This window comes from Aotus nancymaae, unplaced genomic scaffold (genome assembly GCF_030222135.1).
Source record: "Aotus nancymaae isolate 86718 unplaced genomic scaffold, 86718_ANA_hifiasm-v0.15.2.pri h1tg000008l, whole genome shotgun sequence".
In the NCBI taxonomy this organism is placed as follows: domain Eukaryota; kingdom Metazoa; phylum Chordata; class Mammalia; order Primates; family Aotidae; genus Aotus; species Aotus nancymaae.
In genome coordinates, this window is record NW_026988419.1 from 35,438,643 (window position 1) to 35,465,636 (window position 26,994).

At 36.4% G+C, this 26,994-nt stretch overlaps 1 protein-coding gene across 3 annotated transcripts in view; it reads right to left on the minus strand.

Moving 5' to 3' along the window:
- The window catches only part of PLCL1 (phospholipase C like 1 (inactive)), a 339,780-nt gene that overhangs the window by 19,020 nt on the left and 293,766 nt on the right, over positions 1-26,994 (minus strand). For 2 of the 3 annotated variants that reach the window (XM_012473240.2, XM_012473241.3), the window contains exons 4-5: positions 23,368-23,443; positions 20,730-20,839 (exon numbers count right to left, since the gene is read on the minus strand). In XM_012473240.2, coding sequence (XP_012328663.2) covers positions 20,730-20,839; positions 23,368-23,443 — 186 coding nt within the window. The remainder of the gene's footprint in view (positions 1-20,729; positions 20,840-23,367; positions 23,444-26,994) is intronic. The other variant, XM_064373209.1, reaches the window with a different exon arrangement.

A 26,994-nucleotide genomic window follows, 5' to 3' on the forward strand; every position in this document is an offset into this window, starting at 1 on the left:
ACTTTTGTTATCCTAGAGATTTGAGAAGCTATATTCCACTAAAGAAAATATATGTTGACTAATACTTGAATACTTTATATGTCTGTTGGGTTGCTAAAGCAAAAATTTATACATATCTGTTCAGAACAAATACTGAAGTATTCAGCCCAGTCTATTAGCAGAATCCCATGGCCCTTTCTTCCTTACTCTTTAATTTTCCATATTTATTTGTTCAAACAGTCAGGCTGACACCTGCCAGAGGATGTTTCAGTACTAGAGAGAAATCAATGGATCCTGGCAGCCATCTCAGCTTCCTTCAAAGAGTGACCTTTAGGTGTGGCAGCCAAAGATATCCCCCACCATGACATATTATTTTTTTATAATCCTCAGATACAGATTGCATGTTTTAATAAAGTCCTCTACTAATGTCAACTTCAAGGGTATTAAACCAACACGGCCAATTTCCTTATTCTCTACCCACATATTCTTTTCTTCTTTTTTCTCTTGTACTTGGAAAAAAAAAATGGGGATTGGTGGTACTGAAGCTGAGTTTAATTCTTTCAGCTGTGAAAAGCCCAAACATTGCTATACTATTTTAAAGTAACAGATTCCAACACTCCTCATATCTGTAAACCACAGGTTGTTTATTTTATTCAGTCAGATATTCAAAATAAAAGGAAAAAATATAAAAATCCCCTAGTTCCTATGGACAAATTGCTTATATATCCAAAAATGAGCACTCCCAAAATGCAAAACTCTAATACTTATAAGACTAAGAGAAAAGGAAATCTGTCCTTGGTTTAAAACCAAGCCCATTCTTCATTTTGAAGGCCAGACTAAGATGAGATTTATACTATGGTCTGCAGCCAAAAGTGGACTATTTCGGTGTGTATATATATATATATACATATTCTGTTCTCTAAGGAATTAAGTTAAGGGCTCTCTTTCTTGACTTCACAGCTCTGGCACAACTCTAGAGCCCAGACAGAGTTCTTGGTAAAACCTTCAGCGATGGCAGAAACATTCTGTATCTCTGTGGTTCATTATGGTAGTCACTAGCCACATGTAGCTACTGAGCACTTGAAATGTGACGAATGCCCCTGAGGAATGGAATATCTAATTTTATTTCATTGTAATTATTTTGTATTACTTAAAATTGCACACCTATGGCTAGTGCTTTCTATATTGGACAGCACAGGCTAAAAGGTGCCAAACTTCAGGAAGAAAATGAATTAAATAAAATTATTTTTCATTCTCTCTAGCCTTTTTCCAGAGGCATTACTTGCCACAATTACAATTAAATAACTAATTATGGCTTGTACTTTGTACTGTCTGTATCTCCCATAAGAATATAAACTCTGAATGCAGTGGCTGCTTCTATCATGTTCATAGAGACACCCCAGGAGTTAGCATAGGGCCCAGTCAAAGCAAGGCTCCTAAGTGTTTGTTGAATGAAAAAATAAATTGGATGCCACTGAATACCTACTCTCCTCAGCCTAGAATTTCCAGGGACCATGACTACTTACCACCCAAAAACCTCATTTTCCAACTTCTTAATTCTGGCAAGGAATAGTCAACTTACCCAAAAATTAGCCCATTCTCTTATAACTAGAACATTGCCCCCAACCTTTTATGCAGGCCCATTTTAACAAAAGTTTTCTGGAGAAAACTATCAAAAGACTGACCATCATGCTAATTACTAATTTCAAGGTCAGAGGGAATTATTATTATAATTATTTTAATTACATTATATTATGACAGGTATATCTGGGGGAGGCAGAAGCCAGTGGAGTAACAATGTGTGTATTTGTTGAGAGATAAGCTAGTGAAATCCTAATCACACTGGTTAAGGAGACTGTCCTATCTGCCCACATAAAGAACGAGTCATGTGGCCATGGGCACCCCACTTTACATAAAAATGCATTCTAATTAAATTATATTTTTCTGCCAAAGATCGAGAGAAAACTGTGGAGTTTTAAATTTGTTTCCTCATGAGTTTTGCACTAGGAGACTCAAACTTTAGCTTTCACTCGTTCTCCCTCCTGGGTCCCTGTATTAGTCTGCTAGGGCTGCCGTGACAAAGCACCATAGACTGGGTGGCTTAAGCCAGGGTCCCCAACATTTTGGCACCAAGGACTGGTGTCATGGAAGACAATTTTTCCATGGACTGGGAGGCTGGAGGGGGGTGCATGGTTTCAGGATTAAACTATTCCGCCTCAGATCATCAGGCATTAGCTAGATTCTCGTGAGTATGCAACCTAGATTCCTCAGGTGCACAATTCACAGTTGGGTTCCCATTCCTATGAGAATCTAATGCTGCTACTGATCTGACAGGCGGCAGGGCTCAGGCAATAATGTTCATTGCTGTGCAGCCTGGTTCCTAACAGGTCACGGAACGAGGGTTAAGGAACCCTAGCTTAAGCAACAGAAATTTATTTCTGACAATTCTAAAGCTAAAAGTCCTATATCAAAGTGTTGACAGGGTTGGTTTCTTCTGAGACCCTACTTCTTGGCTTATAGAGATGGCTGTCTTTTCCCTATATCTTCACATGGTCTTCTTTCTGTACCTGTCTAAGTCTAAATTTCCTCTTCTTCTAAGGACACCCATCATATTGGATTATCCTCCCTGCCACCAATTACCTCATTTTAATTTAGTTACCTTTTTAAAGGCCCTATCTTCGAATACAACCACATTGTGTGGTACTGGGGGTTTAAGATTTCAACATACAAACTTGTGGAGGGGACTCCATCAAGTCCATAACAGTTAACCCCTCCCAATGTTCCAATGTCTGTTGCAAGTTGACTTGTTATCTACAGCCAACCACACTAGAAATCTCCGTATTTAAAATTGGGGGATAGTTTGCCTATTGTAACATGAATAACATGCCCTTCCCTGCCCATCTGAAGATCAGCATCTATCTCTCTACATTTATATATTTACAAGTTTAGGAGTTTAATTGTTATTATGAAGTGTGGATTTACCATTGTTATTGAGCTTTTTCATTCATTGTATATAAAACAGCTGTGTACCAGGTGGGGCAGTCTTGTCAGACTGTGGACAAGGACTCCAGGTCCACACTGCCTGGTTTCAATCATGGCACTGCCACTTATTAGCTATTACCTAACCTTTCTGTCCCTTGGTTTTCTCCTGTATAAAATGGACATCATAATAGCATGTACATGGTTATTATAATTTAATGATTTAATAAGTACAAAACACTTAGAACACTGTCTAGAGAGAATATATATTTTATAACTATAAGAGATTATTTGTTGTTGTTATAGTGTATTTTACATTTTAAAAATATATTTTAAAACTGGGACAGATTCATCAGTTCCAATCAGTCATATGCTTGATTCCAGCTTTATGGTGAATATTCTGATCTTCTCTAAAGTGTCCCATTTCTTTCTGATACACCCAATTTGTTTCACAATAATTCTCTAATTTATTGAACAGAAATAATGATGATCCCAAGATGAGAGGCTTATTCCAAAAGTATAACTGAGACCAAAGGGTTTGCCAGTTTGTAACATAAGTGAATACTAAAAAGGGGAACATTTTCTAAAAGCATTTTTATATATTTATGGCACTAGATATATGATGAGTTCTTGGTAAATATTTTAAAATTGACAGTGATGAAGACTGTGATGATTCACAAAGGAAGGAAGACACTCAAAGATAAAAGTAACCCAGATTTTAAGAAAAGATCATATACAAAATCTAACGTTCACTCACTTTGATTGTTAATATCTGAACATGCTGGAAAAAGACAATAAACCTAAAGAAAATTAAAGTGTCTTTTTTTAATCCTCTTATGAGTAACCAAAGGCAATAGTGACCAACATCTTCTTGCACTGGGATAACTAACATTTTTTATAGATTTAAATTTATATAATTCAATTCATCAATCATGTCTTGAGCACATTTTATATGCTTCTTCTACAGTAACAACAAAAAAAAAGTAAACATAGGCACTAGAATTATAAAATGTAGAATAGGACCACAAAAAATTGTTTATAATGTATACTCAGGATATCTGTGTACGTATGTGCACAGATGCCTCTATACAGCATGAATTGAGGAAAATGGCTGAAAAGAGCTGAAGCACTGATCTAGAAACCTGTGCAATTCTATCAAATAACTCTGAGAACAGTCGCCAGTTGCCTGACAGTGAAAAGATGGCTACCAGAAGGAAGAGAAAAATAAAGGTGGGCACTGGTCCTACTGAGACAAAAAGCCAAAAGCAAATTACCAGTCCAGTGCATATGGGAGCCTGCCTGTATTCTGAAAAGATGGAGTGCTCTGGTAGGAAAAGATGAAACTGAATAAAAGAGTAGGCCAGGGACTTTAAATTATACAACAGAGCTGTAATAACCAAAACAGTATGGTGCTGGCATAAAAACAGACACATCGACCAATGGAACAGAATAGAAAACCTAGAAACAAATCCACACATCTACAGTAAACTCATTTTTGACAAAAGTGCCATGAACATACAGTGGGGAAGAGTCACTCCTCAATAACAGTGCTGGGAAAACTGGATATCCACATGCAAAAGAATGAAACTAGACCCCTATCTCTCATCAAATCAAAATGAATTAACGACTTAAATTTAAGACCTCAAACTATAAAACCACTATAAGAAAACATTGGGGAAACCCTCCAAAACATTTGTCTGGACAAATGTGTCTTGAGTAATACCCAACAAGCACAGGCAACCAAAGCAAAACTAACAAATGAATTCACATCAAGCTAAAAAGCTTCTGCATAACAAAGGCAACAACCCACAAAGTGAAGAGACAACCCACAAAATGGAAGAAAATATTTGCAAACTACCTATCTGACAAGAGATTAATAATCAGAACACATAAGAAACTCAAACAACTTTAGAGGAAAAACTCTAATAACCTTATTAAAAACTGGGCAAAAGATCTGAATAGACATTTCTCAAAAGAAGACAAACGGCAAAAAGCATATGAAAAAGGTAACAACACTGATCATCAGAGAAATGCAAATAAAAACTACAATGACATATCATCTTACCCCAGTTAAGATGATTTATATTCAAAAGACAGGTAATAAAAAATGCTGGCAAAGATATGGAGAAAAGGGAATCCTCATACACTGTTGGTGGGAATGTAAATTAGTACAGCCACTATGGAGAACAATTTGGAGCTTCCTCAAAAAACTAAAAATAGAGCTACCATACAATCCAGCAATCCCACTTGTGAGTATATATTAACAAGAAAGGAAATGAGTATATCAAAGAGTTACCTTCACTCTCAGGTTTATTGCAGCAGCACTATTCACAATAGCCAAGATTTGGAAGCAACCTAAGTGTCCATCAGCACATGAATGGATAAAGAAAATGTGGTACATATACACAATGGAATACTATTCAGCCATAAAAAAGGATTGAGATCCTGTCATTTGCAAATCATGGATGGAACTGGAGGTCATTATGTTAAGTTAAATAAACTAGGCACAGAAAAACAAACTTCACAGGTTCAAACTCATTTGTGGGAACTAAAGATGGAAAGAATTGAACTCATGGACATAGAGAATAGAAGAAGGATGGTTACTAGAGGCTGGGAAGAATAGTGGGGTTGTGGGGAGATGAGGATGGTTAATGGGTACAAAAAAAGTTAGAACGAATAAGACTAAGTATTTGATAGTACAACATAGTGACTATGGTCAGTAACAATTTAATTGTATATTTTCAAATAACTAAAAGAGTATAATTGGTTTATTTGAAACACAAAGGATAAATCCTTGAGGGGATGCATACCCAATTTTCTGTGATGTGATTATTATGCATTGTATGCCTGTACCAAAACATCTTATGTAACCCACAAGTATATACACCTATGTACCCACAAAAATTAATTTTTTTTAAAGAGTAGACCAGGAAAAATGAAACTCCCCAGAGGCTGAAGTAGGAAAAAGAGGACAAAATTTCAACCCCATGAGAAAATGGAGCTGCCAAGAATTGCAGAAACACCCATCTTCCCAAATGTCACGTAGGCATCCAATGGTGACATTGGACACAACATCCATCCAATATGAAGAACAAGCTTTGGGACACAGGCATCTACAGTGACCTTGGACTCATGACTGTGGATATTAAGAAAAGGCTTTGGAGTCACACAGATCAAGGTGTGCATCCATTCTCACTGCTTTCTAGTTAGTCGCATCATCTTGAACAAATTGCAGAGCATCTGTAATCCTCTGTTTTCTCATCTAAATCTTAGCACTGTGCTAAGGCACAGTCCCCACCCTGAAGGAGCTGGATTTTGTACGAGAAAAAGGCATCTAGACACATCATTACAATTTAGTGAGTCAGGGTGGTGGGCATGGGAATAAAATTGTGTATAAGCTACAGATCTGGCACTACACAGGAGGTAATTTGGTTTTGATGAGAATCGAGGGGTGAGGGGCATGGAGGGACAAGAGCAGGGAAGGCTTCCCTGGAAAGGCAATGGATAACACTAGTGCTGGATCTCAGAGACGAAGTGGAGTTGGTGGGTGACTGAGGCGGGAGGGAAAGAACATCACAGTTGGCAGGAACAGCAGTGCGAAGGCATGGAATCCCAAAACTGTCTGATATTTCCAAGAAACAGAACTGCAGGCATGGAGAATATAAAATGTGAAGAGATCAGAGGTAAGCAAAGGCCCCATCACAGAGGACCTTCTATCCAGGCAAAGAACTTGGCATTTTTTCTTAAAGCTGACAGACTAACATCAAATCATTTTTCTCACTCAAGTCTTAGGTTCTTAAAAAGATTTATTTATTTTTAATTCTCTTAAATGAATTTAGAGCATTCTTTAGAAGATTAAATGAATTTAATTAAATTTTCTCACAAAAGAAGGATGTATTAGACTTGAAAAGAGGACTGGATATTTTTTTCCAAATGTCCACAGTTTCTACTGTCAAGTTACAAACTGAATCAAGTACATTTGGGTCAAAACCAATCAAAGTGAAGATCTAGCTGAGTTACAATTGACATTTTCCTCATCTGATGTATGTAATACTCTGGATTCTTGGGCTTCTCTACTGTGCTTCAATACACAAATAATGATAGTTTCACAGGAAGACATGTTACTGCATATGAATCCTTTTGAAATGACTGAAAATGTATCTTAAATGTAAACCTTAGGGAAAATCACTACATTAGACAATAATTATAATTAATGTAATAATAATTAAAGGCACTCAAAACTTCATGGAGAACAAAAGGCTGGAGCTAGAAAAATGCTTAGCCTGACAACTTCATGGTAACCACATGACAAATCCAGAGGGCACTATTCACATACATTCAGTGGGAATGGCACCCCCTATGGTTGTGCACTGCACAATTGACATAGTAGTATGCAGCAGCTGTGGCCAATTCAGGGATTAGATTGTTAAACCTTATGCTGCAAAAAAGAAATGACAGACAAACTGGTATAGAAATGTCTAATCAAAAGCTCCAGGAAGATAATTCTGGTTGTGCTGATGTTTAACTTCAAGGAAATTCATAAAGTTTCATGTAATTAATTTTCAAGGCTCCTGTAGTTCAGCGATCTCTATGAAAACTCTTCCTGGGTATCTTTGACAAAACAGCCAAAGGACCTGACCTTCCCAGGAGCTGTTATTTAAAGAGTAAGGACAGTAGTAATCACTTTATTATTTGCTTCACTCTTTCTTTCTTTCTTTCTTTTCTTTCTTTCTCTTTCTCTCTCTCTCTCTCTCACTCTCTCTCTCTCTTTCTCTGTCTGTCTCTCTCTCTCTCTCTCTCTGACCAGAGAAGAATCTCTAGAATAAAATTATACTTCCTGAGATGAGCCCAGCAATTTTTAAGGTGGTGGTTATTAAGTAGAGGATGACCGAATGATTGAGTATCATTGATGAAATTGTGATTTAGTAGCAAAGACTGTATTTTCCAGAATTTAAAATTGTAATTTCCATTTTGATAGCATTTATAATTATTATATGGCTTACACCTTTTTATGTTTTTCATAAGAGCAGCTGAGACTATATTTAGTTAACCAAAACCTCCGAGGAAAATTTCATTCCTCTATTATTGTTATTGTCACATCTACATGTATTATTACAGAGCTTACAATAATCAAGGCTTAATAAGTGAATTGTTTAATATAAGAAACAAGAGCCTATGATACAACACATACACAAACACACACTATATATACATATAATTGTTCCTTTCGATGGCATTCTTCCTCTCCCAGGCTAAAATATACTACTATTGATAAAAGAGAACAGGAAGGAAGTTGCTGGCTTTTTCCCTCTCTAGTTTCAGAGCACATGTAAAGACTCTATGGGCTGACTCAGAGAATACACAATATACATTGTTAAGAAGCTTCAGTCTCACTTACTTAGATTTAATACTAGGACACAGTTACCACTAAAACATACTTTTCAATATATGAGACTTTACATGCTAGCTTTGTTTTTTAGCAGTCTTAGATATCAGTTTCTTGGTTGATAGCAAACCCACAATAAACAAGAACCTGCTTCCTGCAACATGTGTGGTAAGTGTGGAGAGCCATCTGGAAGGTAAGGGAATGAGGAAGCAGTGTGTAACCATCCATGATTTCACCAGCAAATAAACTGTATGTAACTCTCAAGTATCTATAGGACTGTTTCAGCATAGGTTCAAATTGTGCCCATCCAAGCAGTTTGGAGAAATAAACTTCTGTTGCAATAATGTACCACCAGAGAACATGAGTAGTTCTAACACACATAACCTTCCTTTTCTATATATTTCTTACAAAAAAGTAAAGCCCAATTAAATCTGAAAAAAGAAACAAACAAACAGAAAATGACAGTGAGACAGACCCATATTTCTGACCCAAGTAAATCAAAATTTGTTGTTGAAACCCAAGTTATACTTTCAGAGCATCCAGTATATTTTAAATGTATATGAAAAATACATCTCTTAACTCATGCGTAAGAAAGGGAGTTCAACTTTCTGAGACTAGATTTGTTTGTAATTGATCAGGATCTTTCTTTGACCCAAGAAACGGATAATTCCCAGGCAACAAATTCATGAACCAATTTTATTCTAGTTGTTTCATAATGCCAGCTGCCCAGTAGCAGACAACTGAGAGATCCAGAATATTCTAGTTGATTAAGGAATACCTCTGAGAGATTTGAATTGCAATATTTTTTTCCCTGGAATACACTGTAAAGCAATTTAAGAACTTTCCATCCCTGAGTACAATTGACTCAAAAATCCATTGAGAATAGTTATCTTTTAAATAAACACTCAAAGACTTTAGCTATTTTTAGAACACATAGCTTCGTCCTGGCAGATTTACAAATCCCATTATGAGGGGTTAGTGTATTTCATTGCATAGAAAAGGATTCTCTTCTTTGAATCTGAAACTCTGGAGTCTCTACATAATGATTTGTTAACCTTTCCATAATATTATGCAATGATGCAAAAGTCTAATACTTAATTCTAAGTCATGATTCTGTGAGAGTCTTTTCCTTCCAGAAGTTACATTTTTTTAAAGCATTAATATAATTATGATAATGATCCACATTTCTTGTCTTATTCAAATAGTTCTCTGAACAGTTATATGTAAATTTTTATGAATCTAAATTTATTTTTAAAACTCCAGAGGGATATGTTTTCCAAAGAATCTATAATTAATATCATAAAGGCATGAATTTTTCCTTAAAGGGAAAATTCAGTTATTAGTTATTCTGCATTGGTAGATAGGTATCTTCACTTACCACAAATACTAAAAGTATCAATAATGTATGGAGAGTAATTAACAATACAAAATCATTTTTCTAAGTGAGAAATAAGGAGAAAAAAAAGATTTATCCTCCTGGCCTATTACTATGAGTATGTAATCTCATATATGATGTATCTTTGAGCACATGGTATCTACTTGAAATAAGAAAGGTTTAATTAAATTGGAAAATAACCACTTATGACTTGAGGGTAACTTTCCTGCTGCTCCATAATTTAGATCTTTTCAATATGACTTTTAAAAAGTATACTCAACCTAAATTATCCTTTAGATTTTTACATTTACATATATGTATGTACACATATACATATATACATACATTTTATATATACACATGTATAAATGTATATTATATGTATCTATTTTTATATATTTAATAAGTATATTTTTATATATTTATGTGTATATATTTTATATATGTGATAAATATATATATGAGATTTGGTTTGGCTGTGTCCTCACCCAAATCTCCCTTGAATTGTAATAATTCCCATGTGTCAAAAACAGGGCCTAGTGGAAATAATTGAATCATGGGGTGGTTTCCCCCATACTGTTCTAGTGGTAGTCAATAAGTCTCACAAGACCTGATGGTTTTATAAATGGAAGTTCCCCTGAACAATCTCTTTCTTGTCCATGTAAGAAATCTCTTTGCTCTTTCTTAGTCTTCTGCCGTGATTGTGAGGCCTCCCCAGCCATGTGGAACTGTGAGTCCATTAAACCTATTTCTTTTATGAAGTCTCGGGTGTATCTTTATTAGCAGCATTAGAACAGACTAATACACTATATAAATGCATATGTTGACAATGTTAAACTTTATCTGAGCCCTGTGTTACAGGAAATCAGGGATGGTTAAGAAATCCCCCCATCCTTCTGTGTTCCTTGAAAGACTCCTCTTCCCCACAGAACTTAGCTAAGACTCATGGAAGCTCCCTTGTTTACCTGTGACAAGGCCAAACATAGACCTTTCAGAACCTCTTTCTTACCTCATAAATGATTAGCCAAACTGTTTGTATCTACTAACAAATCTGGACAAAATATTAATATCTGCTACCTGGACTTGGCCAAACTTTAATTAGGCTTATCTCTTCCCCTTAGTCCCCTGAACTTTGACCCACTCTCAGCCTGAGTCAGCACACAGCCTTTCCTTAATGACCTCTTACAAGAAAGGGCTGACCACCGAAAAGATGCTTCCTAACTGTAGGATCAGCTGTGGGATCATGCTACCCACTCCCTCATATGTGCTTCTTTCTGAACTTCTTGGCCCTTCCCTACAAAAGAAAAATCCTTTCTACCTGATCTTTCAAATGCATACAGATCTTAAGGTAGGGGCATTCTCTCTGTTACAATAATTCCCCTATCAGAGTAGTTTCCTCTCCTTATTGTGATAATTCTTTTGAACAGACTCTCTATCTAAATTCAGATTTGATTTGATTTTACAATGTGTGTGTGTACCATATATATATATACATGTGTGTACCATGTATATATACACACACACATATTCAGAGAAGTGAACTCATTTTGCTCTGATTTGGGTTAACAATAAGGAAATTAGATAGATGTAGCCCATTTTTGTCTTCCTTGAGTAACAACATCAGAAAAGGAGCTTGTGAATGTAAAACCTACAAGAGCTGTAAGAAACCAGAATGAAACTGTTTGGTTATCAATGTTTTCTTTCCACTTATATCACTGTAAGAAATAATTAATGCAGAGTTAAAACATCAAACTCACTTAAGCTACAACTCACCTTAGGCTAAAACTCTGTGTATAAGAAACAAATTTTCTCTAAATAAAATTTTCCTGAAAGAAAAGTAAGACCTTCAAGAACTTCACTAGTTGGAGCCAAGTCCTCTGGTCTATGATGCATCTATTCATTAGGATCCTGCCACTTTTGAATTATTCAAATTCATTATAAAATGCAGCTTTCATCTGAAAAAAAAAAAAGTGTACCTCCAAGAGATGCTAAATTTAGTTCTACTGGAGATAAAGTGAAGTGGTGTGTGCTTCCATAATCATGTCAACAGCCTGGCTTTTATCTCTACTAAACTCCTGGGCAGCACAGCTGGGATGCAGCCACCCAAGGCAGAAATCTGGAGACCATGTAACCAGTCTGCCTATTGCTAAGAAGCACTGACATTCTATTTGAACTGTCCTATATTATTGGATAAGAGCTGTTTGAAATAATATTTTAAACTTGTGGCTTTTTTTATAATAGATGCATCAATTATACTTCAAAAAATTTACCTTTTATCTAACACTAACACTAATACTCTGCATTATATAACTCTCTCTCTCTCTCTCTGCATCTTTTCAGCTTTAAATTGTGGAAATCACTCAAAAACCAACCTTATAACATCCTCCTCTGCAACTATAAGCTGTCAAATGGATTTTATGAATACACATGGTTATAAAAGTTTGCTGCAGATTATATATTAGAAGGTAGATGATTAAATTCATTTGGAATTAATATGGCCAGATTTGATATAATAACAAATTAGCCATAATGCTAATGAGTAGTAATTAAATGAGCAAGGCAGAAATTTTAGAACTCCCCAGACCATGTTGAAGAGATCCAGCATGTCTTTATTTTGATTTGTTTTCTTTTCACCATTATTTTCAGATTATTTTGGCAACTACACACAAATATCAAGATACAGGGCAGGGTTTTGGAATCTATGAAAGGCTAGACTATCTACTCACTGCTCAACTGGTACTTCCTGACCTCTCTTCCTGAAGTCTCATGGAAGACTTCCCTGACCTCTCCCATTAGGTTAAATCCCATTGCACACTCTCATGATGCCATGCACTTTTTAAAGACACCCATCATAAGGACAAATTTAAGTCACACTGTGTGATAGTTAAATGATTGCTTCTCCCACTAGACTTTCAGCTCTGAGACCACAAGACCACATTTTTATTCACCAATATATCCCAAGCACAAAGCCTGTCACCTAGTAAAGACGTAACAGACATATTTGTTGAATTAATAAATTTGGTTTCACCACAAATAAAATAAAATAAAAATGTGTTAAATTATGATTTGCTAATTTATGGATTAGAAGCCTCATTTATGCATTGCACTTCCTTATTTATAAATGTTGATGTGAAAATAAACGAAGTCACCTTCTTGAGGTGGGTGAGAAGGGTCTTTATTTTGCATTCACTAGCCAAACAATAACAAGATTCTACAAATGTATCTAGGAGTATATTTTCAAATACCTAGTCCAAGGATAAATCTATCAAACTTAACTTATAACCCCCAGATAAATTCTATGCCTTCTAAATATATACTCTATACTTCACAAAGCCTAATAATATTTTCTTTTGTTTATAAAAATAATGATACTGACACATGAGATTCAACCTGTTTTTTTTAGAAGTGATCCATCCATTCTTTCCCTTCTGCCACCCACCTTCTTCCTGGTAGTCAATAACATGCATTGTAAAGCAGCTGGCTAAGATCCCAAGTGAGTTTAGAGCTTAATAGGTTGAGTGAGACTAAACTGGCTGCCACTTGAATAAGACCCTCAGTTTTGGCTTCATCCCTATTTTGCTCCACCCAGTTGCATTCACCAAATGTTTCTGACATGACTGTTACCATAACTGTTTGTCAAAATTCCAACATTATTTTTAAACATTTAATAGACAAAAAATAAAATAAAATAAAATAAAATAAATTCAATAAAATGAAAATTTAAAAAGTAAATGTTTCCTAGAGAAGATACAGAATAGATTCTGCTTTAACATCTCAGTTGATAAAAGACAGATTGTGGGTCTGAAAAGTAGAATTGTGGTTGTGAAGGAGGGGTCATGCAGAAGGAATATGAAAGGGAGGATAGCCTTTGTAAAGTTTTTGCTAGAGGTATGGTTCTTAAGCTTCCTCTGTCCCATCAAGACATGGCAGCTAGCAATATCCACACTAAAAGCCAATGAACAGCAAAGCTATCTAAGAGAAACAAGAGGAGGCTGACTGAGCTCTCAGGGGTCCTGGGTCTGGTCTTCTGCTTTGGTATTTTTGTTGTTGTTTTGCTTTGCTTTCGTGATCCCAGTGGTATCTGTCCAAGGACTCAAATGCATCCATTCACTCAGGGGTGATCAGACCCTGGGAAGCTGATTCATGCTAACCAAGCTCATAGGAGATGGACCAGTAAAAAGGGAAGTTAACTGATTTACCTACAAAGAGAAATGTGACTACTGCGCAGATGGAACTAGTTATGTCACTTGGTCAATCCATTCTATTTCCCACTAGAAAAGTATACCTGGTAAACTAGATTGAGAAAAGAAAGTTGCTTCATAAATGTAGTGTTATAAATAAATTGTTCTCAAGCTACACTCTCGCTATAGCTTTCTGCACTGTAAGCATATACTGTCAAGGAGACTGAAATGTTCATGCTAGATGGACAGGATACTCACTCCCTTAGCTTAAGTAAAATAATAAATATAAACCACTTTAGTAGTATACTTGATACACAGAAAGTGCTCGTTAATACAAACCATTATTATTATGGTGCTGTAAGTATTTTGACAATATAGCACAGTGGGATGACAACGTGGCCTTTAGAGTTAAATCCTTGCTCCATCACTCATTTCCTATATGCCAATGGGAAGGTTCCTAACCTCTTGAGCCTCAGTTCCCCTATCTGTAAAAGGGGTATAATAAGAGTAACTTTACAGGGTTATCCTTAAAAATCATTAAAATGTTGTGTAAAAATCACTTGATTATTGTAAGCATTGAATGTTCCTTTTAAGTAATAAAACTAACAAACACTCACAAAGCACTTTGTATATGCCAGACACTGCTTTATATATATTTACTCACTTAGACCTCACTGTAGCTCTATGAGGTGGGGACAGTTGAAGAACCTTCACCGATAGATTGTATTTACCAATATCCGCTCCTCTTCCCTAAGAAGGTTTACATTTGTCCCACTCCAATGAAATCATATTTGACTGTGAAATGGGAGTGGGACATGTGACTCTACTGGGCAGAAGCTTTTAAAGCCCATTTTTGCATCCCTACCTCTGGGATTGTAGAAGTGATAAAATATTTATTAATTATATTTCTTTAATATTATTTTTATATCTCTCTACTTGATACTTCTCCAGCCTGCTAAAATTGATTTTTTCATAAAACTTTTAAAAACATAATGTAATAAAATTTAGTTTCTTAAAATAGCCGACAGGACAAGCTAGAAAATTAAAATTTAGAAAAGCTCACTAAAATGCTCCTCTTGGATTCTTTCTAATTTCGGTTTTATAGATGTGACAACCTTTACATTGCAGTTCTTTTTCTGCTTAAAAAGTCAAATCACTCTGCATAGAGTCCAAGACTTTAAACAACTTTCACTTCATTGCAAATAGCCTTTTTTATCAGTGATATAGGTTAAGTCCACATCTTGCTCCCAAGAGATCTTCAGAACTCTCATGAGTGAAGCACTTCCAAAATTACTAACAATTTATTAGAACATGTTGGCTATGTAAGTGAAGTTGTAATATCCCTTTCTGAAAGCCTTAAAGAACAGGAAAATTTTCCATTGTGAGAGTTTAATATTATGTTAGCAACCAAATGTCTATAATTTGAATGTTTGTGTCCCTTCTGAACTTAATCCCCAATGCAACAATATCAAGAAGTAGGACCTTTAGGAGGTGATTACTGCCTTATAAAAAGGCTGGCAGGAACTACCTAGGCCCTTTTGCCCTCTTTTGCCTTTCTTTCCCTTCTGCCATTTGAGGAGACACCATTCCTCCCCTCTGAAGGACAAAGCAAGAAGTCACTATCTTGGAAGGAGAGACTGTGCTTTCACCAGACACCAAACCTGCTCCTGCCTTGATCTTGGACTTTCCAGCCTCAAGAATTATGAGAAATAAACCTCTATTGTTTATAAATTACCCAATATCATGTATTTTATTATATCAGCACAAACAGAATAAGACACAAAACTCATTTTTGAAGGACATCATGGAGAAGAAACAGAGGGAAAGGTCTGTTAACATGTGAGGATGGAATAGAATGGAGTTATTTTGGTCCAATGCTTGTCTTGAAAAGGTACTGATGACTGAGTCATCCTATCATCCCAAATAAACACAGTGGCTGTGTAAGGAGACCAATTTTGTGTACAACAGTGAAAAAGAAAGAAAGGGAGAGGAAATTGACTGTTACAGTTGGATATAGACATATGGCAAAAGTGTGGAAAAATGCAAAAGATATACTAAGCAAGCCCCTATACTGGACCCATGTAAGTGCTAGAATATGAATTAAAGAAAAACACAAGTATGGGGTCTTCCAGAAACACCTTGATTTCAGTTTCCTTGCAAATACTAAGTCTCTATCTCTGGAACAATTTGGACACTGTAATCATTATTCTTATGCATTATATCATAGAGCTAGTCATCTTTCTTTCTGCAATTTTTTCTCCAACTTCCCTGTCATTTTTAATATCAGATAAATATAATATTGAACTGCAGAGAACACTAAACAATTTATTTTTCAGTCTCAGCTCAATTTACTCTAAATCCAATGCTCCTTTGCACCACTCCATGCTGCCAATCCCCCATCTTTCTGAGGATACATTTCTCATTTTTTTCCAGCTCCTTCCTTACTTATTGGAAATTACACTGGAATTAAATATTTTTTAGAAATATAAGCCAACATATTTAACCAGAATTGGTTAATTCCCACTTTCTCTCTCTAGATAGTGAGGAATACTTGTCTAAATCATGAATAAGGAAACTTTTTCAGTAGGCAATGGAGAATTGTGTAGGTAATTCATGCCACAGCCTCCTAATTCAGTGATTATGTCTTTCCAGGATGGTTATTAATTATTCAACCAACTGTAAGCAAGGTAAACTGAATGTGAACTTACAAACAAAAACATTTATTAAAAGATTTTGAGGAGCTCTGAAAATTAATAGCAAGGCTGGAGAATCAAGTAGGAACTGTTTCAGCTCTAAGGCACAAGAACTAATGGAAGAATTGTATAGAGAAAGACGTCTTCTCAAACCAGCACCACTGGAATAAAAAGTCTCCAACAGAGCCCAGGCTCTTACTCTCTCAGCTAATAATTCAAATTCAAAGGAGGTCATTTGTCCAGCAAAAAAAATGAAGACAAAACACCAGATTAACAGGCCCCAAACTCAATGGAGGAGAAAAAGTAACTACTGGAAGTGTGGAAAAGTACATTACTCTTGTTAGTAGCAGTCCACTACTCTAGTGCTCAAACTGAAATACCAGCAGCTAGTATGTGAGTTATAACAATAGAAGATTAATTCTGTCTGAAAAGCTCTCTTGGAATAATTTGAACAGCATTAACAAAGAAACAAAAATAACAAAAAACCTGGTTCCTCCAATGTTTATCCTCACCTGGCAAACAAACAAAAAGTAACAGCTAACATATATACTGTCTAGTTTTGCGCACTGTGACTTACATCTTTTGTATGTATTATCTCATTTTATTCTCACAAAATCTGGGTGTAGGTATTGTTACCACCCTCAGGGAGATTACATAACTTGACTAGTCTCACTGCTATCAAGTAATCTTCACACAGGGCCTACATTCTTATCCCTGCACTAGGCTGCCTGGACCCAATGGGACTAATATGGTTTGGCTGTGTCCCCACCCAAATGTCACCTTAAAATGTCATTCCCATAATCCCCATGTGTTGTGAGAGGGACCCAGTAGGAAGTAACCAAATCATAAGGGCAGTTACCCTTAGGCTGCTCTCATGATAGTGAGTGAGTTCTCACAAGATCTGATGGTTTTATAAGGAGATTTTCTGCCTTTTGCTCAGCACTTCTCCTTGCTGCTGGCTCGTGAAGAAGGACATGTTTGCTTCCCCTTCCACCATGACTGTAAGTTTCCTGCAGCCTCCAGCCATGGTGAACTGTGAGACAATTAAACCTCTTTATTTTATAAATTAATTACCCACTCTCAGGTGTGTCTTTATTAGCAGCTTAGAACAGACTAATACAGAGACTCAGCCACATGGATGGAATTTTAGAGGAGGCAGAACAGTGTAGTAGATAAAAACCATGGGCCTGAGTTAAAAATTGCAGGCTGGCCATTTACTAGCTTTGTGATTCCAGGCAAGAAATTCCAACCCCCACAACCCCACAAGCCTCAATATCCTCATTTGCAGGATGGAGTCATATCAGAGTCAGCATGTCATGTTGCAAGGTTGCACTGTTGTGGCAAGGAAGAAAGGGTATATATAAAGTATCTAGCCTTGAGTGTTGAGCACGAATTAAGTGCTGAACAATCGATGGCCATTATTAGTTAAATGTCTGTCTCTCCTTATAGACTAGTCTTGGAGACCCAGGTAATTCTCTTGATTTGTATCCCTAGCACCTTTCTGTGACTGGCACATTAACAAGCCCATATAAAATCTTCTGAACATGAAATGTGTATATCAGGGTTCACACTGCCACATTATAATCTAGGATTATAATAAGCTCCTCTTTAACACTACAGTTCTAGGTCATCCCTGCTCCTTAAGCAAATGATGCATTATCTATCCCCTTCTTCCACTGGCCTCAGACTGTTACCTTCATGAGGTCAGGGTCTATATCTCTTGTTCTCCATGTATTCCCAGTGCCTAGCACAGAGTCTAATACATAGTAGGGGCTTATCGCTTGTGGACTGAATTTTTAATAGACATTTGTAACAGGTCTTACAGTTAAGCTAGCACTTTCACATAACGTGTACAGCATCTCTGCAGCACAGGTTAGAGACACAGGGTTTGGAGCAAGACTGCCTGAGCTCAAACTTCATTTACTAGCTGAGCAGCCTCAGGAAATATACACAGACTTTCAATTCCTCTGTTTTCCCACCTGTAAAGTGAGATTAATAACAATACTGAGTTGGCGTATTAAATTGTTAATTCATATAAACCTCATAAAACAGTACCTAGCACAAAATGAGTGTTCCTTAAATGTCAGCAATTATTAATTTTGTTTGAAGCTGTTTTTCCTCCCATTTAGCTGTCAAGAATATATTATTCTGTCTGCCTAAATCATTTCTCTTTTTACAAAGAAAATATAAAAAGTGGCATATTTACTTCAAAATCCTAAAAATTAATGTGCAGCAGAGAGCAAATCATAATCTCAAGAAACTGACTTCCAAAGCTATTTGGAAAAAGAAATGTATTTACAGGAACTGTTCTTAAAACAAAAATCCTCAATGGCCCTAGATATTCTGTAGTTTGTCTCTTCCAAATCATTTGTGTGGAACCTTCCCCAACAGCATTTGTCATTATTCTTTCCACAAACAAGAACAACCATATTGATTTGAACATACGTGTTCATGTGAGTAAACACACACAAACACACACATGCACACACACACATACACACCAGGCAAATTAATCTCACACATGGGCTATCCCCTGCCTGCACCAAAAACCTCATTGCCTTATTAAGCCATAAACCATGTCAATCCCAGTATGCAGCTCCCCATCTCCTAGAGTCTGAACCTAGAGATCAAGCCACACATTCCTTAAGGTATCACATGACCCAACTTCAAATGATACTACAAGGCTACAGTAATCAAGGCAGCATGATATTGGTACAAAAACAGACACAGAGACCAATGGAACAGAATAGAGAGCCCAGAAATAATGCTGCACACCTACAACCATCTGCTCTTCAACAAAGTCAACAACAACAAGCAATAGGGAAAGGACTCCCTATTCAGTAAGTGCTGCTAGTCAAGTGCAGAAGATTGAAATTGGACCTGTTCCTTATACCATATACAAAAATCAACTCGACATGGATTCAAGACTTAAATGTAACACCTAAAACTATAAAAACTCTGGAAGCTAACCTAGGAAATACCATTCTGGACATAGAACCTAAAAAAGCTTTCATGACAAAGACATCAAAAGCAATTGCAACAGAAACAAAAATTGACAGTGGAACCTAATTAAAGACCTTCTGCACAGCAAAAGAAACTATCAAGACAGTGAACATACAACCTACAGAATGAGAGAAAATATTTGCAAACTATGCATCCAACAAAGGTCTGACATTCAGAATTTGCAAGGAACTTAAATTAGCAGTGAAAAACAACCCCATTAGGAAGTAGGCAAAGGACATGAACAGACACTTTTCAAAAGAAGACATACACTCGGCCAACAAGCATATAAAAAAGTGCTCAACATCACTAATCATTAGCAAAATGCAAATCAAAACCACAGTGAGATACCATCTCACAGTCAGAATAGCTAAAGTCAGAAAATAACACATGCTGGCAAGGTTGATGAGAAAAGCAAACATTTATCAGTGCTGGTGAGAATGTAAATTCATTCAGCCATGTGGAAAGAAGTGTGAAAATTTCTCAAAGAACTTAAAACAGAATTACCATTTGACCCAGCAATCCCATTAGTGGGTATAATCCCAAAGGAATATAATTCCTTCTACCATAAAGACACATGGACATGTATGTTCACCACAGTGCTATTCGCAATAGCAAAGTCATGGAATCAACCTAGATGTCCATCACTAGATAAAGAAAATGTGGTACATATACATCATGAAATACTACACAGGCTTAAAAAAGATCATTTCCTTTGCAGCAACATGGATGGAGCCAGAGGGCATTATCCTAAGCAAACTAATGCAGTAACAGAAAACCAAATACCACATGTTCTCACTTAAAAGTGGGAACTAAACAATGAGAATACATGGACACAAAGAGAGGAACAACAGACACCAGGGCCTACTCGAGGGTGGAGGGTGGGAGGAGAGAGAGAATCAAAAAACTACCTATGGCATACTATGCTTATTACTTGGGTAACAAAACAATCTGCTCTCCAGCCCCCTGTGACACGCAGTTTGCCTATATAACAAACCTGCACACGTACTTCTCAATCTAAAGTAAAGGTTAAAAAATCCAAACCATCATATTTAACCCCTGACATTTCTCTACACATTGGAGAGATGAGGAGGAGAAAAGCAAAGGCACAGGGGGCATCTGAATGTTTCATCTACCTTCAATACTGTAATATTCCAAGCAAAGCTCTCAGTTGCTTTGTTGAGTTTTCTTCCTTTCAAGCCTTCTTTTGCCCCCAAATTATGAAGTTCTTCATGAAACTCCATCCCTTTGAAGAAAGAATGCATAAAAAATCTGAGTATATATCTCAGAAAAATAGGCATCTTATTATGAAAATATTATCAGTAAAATATAATTTCACATTCCTGTCTTCTCATAATTTCCAAATCCCTAAATTGAATCATCCTTTTTATTCTATTCATCCCAAGTAGCTCTCCTTATGCATAAATTGACAATAGTCAATGCAATAGGCTAAACTGCATTTAAAACAGCCAGGAGCCATAGAAAAGGACATGAGAAGTAAAGAAGTAAATTCTATGGGTACAAAAAAAATAGGAAGACTAAATAAGACCTAGTATTTGATAGCACAACAGGGTGACTACAATCAATAATAATTTAATTGTACATTTAAAAGTAACTAAAAGAGTATAATTGGATTGTTTGTAACACAGAAGAGAAATGCTTGAGGGGATGGATACCTCATTTTTCATAATATAATTGTATATATTACATGCCTGTATCAGAACATCTCATGTGCCCTAAAAATATATACACCTCCTACATACACACAACATTTAAAAATAAAAAATTTTTTAATTAAGTAAGTTAGCAGCAAATTCTTCCAACAGGTAACATCGACCTTGTTTGCCCTCTTCCTGGTTTATGCATGAAACGGCCTGACGTGTCAATGGCAACCATATGTGAGGAATCTATGTGTCTTATTTTTCTTTATGAACCATCCCTGTGACTTAACAGTAAGCCCTGGAGCCCACATAGATAACAATAAGTAATTAGTACTGTTGACTAAAAATAAAAAAGGCTTTTTTAAAAATAGCATTCTGGGAAACACTCAAGTATTTCAGATTTGGGAATGACCTTAAGGTATTTTTAGCTCAACTATCTGCTCAAGCTTGACTCTTATGAAAACCATCACCATCATGTTTCTTCAGTCTTTGTCTTAGCAGCTTAAAGATAGAAATCACATTCTCTTATGAACAGCTCATTCCATCTTTGAAAAGCTATGACTGATACTGAGCCAACATCTTCCCTGGAACTTCTACTCCTGGTGCTAACTGGACACAGACTGAGAAGTTCTAAACTCTTTTCTACAGTGCAAGCTTTTAGGTATTTGAAGAAAGATATTGGGTAAAATCCCTCAGGTTCTCTCTGGGTTAACCATTCAAACATATTCAGCTTACCAATGAAACACTTCTTTAAGGATGGCATCCAGGCAGGGCCACTGCATTGCCCAGTTTCCTGGAGCTGAGCTCTGTGGGAACCTGTGTCCAGGAGTGAACACTGTACTCAAAATGGGCTGGGAGAAGCCCACATGTGGTTGGGGATCTATCATCCATTCTCCGTGTTCTAGTTCTTGTATTTTTATTAATGCAGCCTAAGACCACGTTAACTTTCCTGGTGCTAACATCACAAACATAGCACGTGGTAAAGAACATGAATGTGGAACCCAGCTCTACCACTGACTAGCTATGTGAGTCTGGGAAAGACCTTGACATCTCTGGGCTTCAGTTTTCTCACTGGTGACATGTAGTTAACAAGTGGGTTTACCTCATGGGGTTGAGGTAAAGCTTAAGGGAGTCAATATGTATAAAGATCTCAGAACAGTGCCTGGAATCATGTAAGTATCAGGTATTATTATTTTTGTGCTTCCTGTCAACAGAAACATCTAAGCCTGCCGGTCAGTCAGTGAAAATCACCACTTTAAAAGTTTGGTCTAAATTCAAAAGGCAGGTCCACCAAGTGTTGATATGGGACCTAGGGTAAGTCAGTCTTTCAGAGTCTCAGGTGCCTCATCTGTATATCAGATATAATGATGATTACTGTGCAGAGTTGTCATGAGTAAGATAGTATGTGTGCTTGGTATGGCATATGCATACGTATCAAGCAGTTGCTACTGTTGTCGTCTTCCTTGTCATAATCATTATCATGTGTGTGGATAGAGAAGCCTGTGGATCCAGGAAATGAAAGCACAGGGGTGTGGATGAAGGCGAACTGAAATAAACAAGTGCACTCTCGCAGATATGTGACTCATCCCACACTTCAAAAGAAAGAACAAATCTAAATCTAAAGTGAAGACTACTAAGGGGGCAAAAGCCTAGAAGATTAATAGGATTTTGGTTCCAACTGCAAAACTGAAGTGGGTTTTAAGGGACTGTATGGAACCATAGCTTCGATATCAGCAGTAGAAGGTTTTGACGGGTTCCAAACCACAAAATCAGATTCAGAAACTCTTATCCCTCTAGACATCTTCAGATACCGCCCCAACCCTGTATACTCACAACCCACCTATTATCACTTGGATTTCTTCTGTACTAAACAAAGACTAAAGTGTAACTTAAAGCATAGTTAAGCAATGCCATAAAATAATTGAATTTTAAGAGAAGAAGAAGAAAGATTTTGAAAAAAAATCTATTAAGAATTATTATGGTTTCTTTTTTTTATTATTGTACTTTAGGTTCTGGGGTACATGTGTAGATCATGCAGGACTGTTGCATAGGTACATACTATTATGGTTTCTAAACAAAATAGAAAAATCAAAAAGTAAAAATTAACAATTACCTGCTTTCTGACACTGTACAATCTTTTCCTGGACTGTGTCTGCCATTTCTATTAGAAACCGGCTCTCTTGAATCATCTGTGACAAAATAAACATCGAAAAGGTGGTTGTCAGAATCCTTGAACTGGCTCATTGGGAAGATGACATACAGAGAGACCCACATGATACCTCCTGTAACAGGAAGCCATAGTCTCACCACAACAGATGGGAGGGAGAAGGATAAGATCTGTTCCAATCCCCATTCATCCTAACACTGAGGCTAGTGTCACCTTCTTTACGATTACTCCTTTGTGTAACATGCTTGGCACACATGAGCACCAAATAAGTAGCTGTTGAATAAATGTATATACATTCCTTAAGTCCCAGATCAATTCATAAACACCTAATTCCACTCCCTTAACACCAAAGATTACAACATCAAGGCAAGTGGTATTGGAACACAATAACAATAAGAACCAGAATAGGGTTGTTTATCCTTCCAGAGGCAGCCAAGTCACCTTTAAAAATATTATCTGCTCCATTTTATCAGCCCTGTCTCTCCTCTACTCAACTTCTACCAAAAAAAAAAAAAATGAAGTATCTTCTGTGTTCTCCAATCTCTCAAAGCTCCCTGTGCAGCACTCAAAGGTGGGTTTGAAGTTCCACTCAGCAACCAGCAGGCTCCAGTCCTTCCCATCTCACTCCTTCCTAAATACTACTTCCAGAATCATTGTCCAAAAATACAGTGCTAATTAATTCCTGGCTTTATCATTTTCTCCCTTGCTTACTGAATGAAGTAAACTTTTTCTAACCTAGAGCTTACATCTCCCCATGTGCCAGCTCATTTCCCTCGACAGCCTTTCTGCTATGGTGTTCCAATTCCTGTAAGTCTCAGTTGACATGGATGAATCACGCTTCTCTAAACACACCCTACTTGTTTCTCCTACTATACGTTTCTTTCTATTAGGGAAGCCTTCTTAAGCCATCTCCCTTGGCCAAAATTCTGCCAGGCCTCAAAGCTCACTTCAATGCCCTCTCCTCTATTGGTTTCTTGATTTCCCTTATGTCTCCTTCTCACTCCCCAAATTCCCAAAACATTCTATTTTTTAAATCTGCTCATGGATTTTTTTATTTTCTATCTTATAATTTATTCTTCACCTATATTATTTCCATCTTTTTACTTCCTTAGTAAATTGTAATTCCAGTAGAGCAGGGACTTCATCTTATTCAGCTTTGGATTCCTAGATTCATCCATCCATTTATATAATCACCTTTTTCCTCTGTTTTACTTCTGTGATACTTATTTCTTCTCCCTCTCTACTATCCACATATGTGTGTGCAAAAACATTTTATTTATTACTGACCACTTATCAAACTTGTAATTATCTTTTTGAACTCCCATCTCTCTTTTTGTCTCTAGATTTCTCTACTCCTTTTTTTTCTAGGATTCCCCATTTTTCTATAATTTTGTATGCTCTTAATTCACCTTCAAATTAAGTACTAAAAAATAAGTATAAACCTTTTAACAGGATTACCCCTTTAGAAATATAATATTCAAACATCAGAAAGTAAAACAAATGTTAAAATTTTATTACATGCTTATTTGAGGTAAAACAAATTCAAGATCAAAACATACTCCAAAACCTTATAGTTCAAGTTCTCCTCAAAAGCCCCCAAGTAAATATTTGTTAATCCCATAGTATAAGATGTTTCTGTTTTTCTCATTGTCTAATAAACATCATAAAGCAATAAAGCATAATTTAACCTCAAAACCAGCTTTTCTTTGAGATTCCTCAGGAGATAACCTGAAATCTTTTGGTACTAAAAGTCCCAAATTGTGTCTCGCATATCTCATCATTAATATTCTCAGAACATAAAATCATTGCTCATATGAAATTGTTTCATAAGAGCATTTGATTTTCTCTATGACAACAGCTTCCACTGTATTGAGAATAATACATTTATTCTACTTTCTGCAGTCAACTTTCAATTATTGGTAGCTATAGAAAAATCAAATGAGATGGATAGCTAAAATATACCAATAATCCAAACCACAATTTAAGTCAACAATTTCAAATTTTGCTTTCAACTAAGTAATTTATCTAAGTTGTCAGGGAGAAAAAAAATGGTTGATTTGAGTTTCATCTCCTTCCTAGGTCTCTAACAGATATGGGTGGAAATAAAATACAAAGTGCAAAAGCCAAGCAGAGAAGGTGAGAAGATGTCCTCAGATAATTCCTGAACTGGGAAGTCAGCACGACTCAGCCATGACTACTGGGTTGACTCAGTCAATAGAATCTGGCAGTGGCCTGATTTACATATCTGATGTCTCAGCCTGAGCTGCTAGTTGCCTTCGCCTGTTGTAGTAATACAAAGAGATTTTCTCTGATTCTGTCACATGAATATCTCCTAATGGATCTTATTGCCTTGTCAGGGCTTTGTCTCTAAAAGAATAGAGGACTTACCCAGATAAGAGTTGACATTACTTTATGTATTAGATGTATCCAGAGCAGGGGTGTGTGAAGTTGCCCATTAAGATTAAAATTATGTCTTTAAAAAGAAAACTTTACTGAAGGGGACAGTGATGCTGTTACTCAAAGATGGATTAAATTGTCCAGCTTTTGTGAAGAAACTATCCTTCCAGCTTTTCCCACTAAGTTTAACTAATTGCCCAGAATCATTGTAGAGTCAATGAAATTATTTAATAATACTGAAAAGATGCATTTTCATCATATTAGGACTCAAAAAACTTGCGTAGATTCCCATTTTCTCCTGAATTAGATCTAAATTCCTAGAACCACAAATCTTTCTACTTAGAAGTTATCTTAAAGACAGTCTGTCATGGACAACCACATTTTATAGATGAAAAAAACTGAGCTAGAAGTTGACTTGCCTAAAGCCACACGACTAGTTAGTGAAATAATTTAGACTAGAATCCAGGCATTCTCTAGGAGCAGACCATATTAAAGTGTAGAATTCCTTTTGCAAGTACAAGTTGGTGATACTTGTACTTAATAAAGTAACATTCTTAATTAACACTTAATTAAGTAAACACTTAATAAAGTAACATTCATCAAATTAAGCATCATGAAAATAAATTTTGCCACGACTGCTTTTCCCTCGAAGTCTAATTCACAACACACATCAACCATAATAAATATTTTCTCTTTTTTTTTTTTTGAGACAGAGTCTTGCTCTGTTGCCCAGGCTAGAGTGCAATGGTATAGCTCACAACAACCTGCAACCACCACCTCCTAGGTTTCAAGCAATTCTCCTGCCTCAGCCTCCTGAGTAGCTGGGATTACAGGCATGCACCACCATGCTTGGCTAATTTTTGTATTTTTTTTTTTTAGTAGAGATGGGGTTTCTCCATGTTGGTCAGGCTGTTGAACTCCACACCTCAGGTGATCCACCTACCTCAGCCTCCCAAAGTGCTGGGATTACAAGCAAGAGCCACCGCGCCCGGCCATATTTTTTCATATGAAACCTAGAAAGAAATGTATTTACTTGAGCCCTCTGCTTTTTCAGGAAGGAGTTAGGAACTTTGGAGAAGCTATTACTCGAGAAAATGTGAGTCAATAAAAAGCTAATCTACTCTAGACATTTTTTTTTTTTTTTTGTCCTTTCCTTTTCAGAACACTGGAATAATT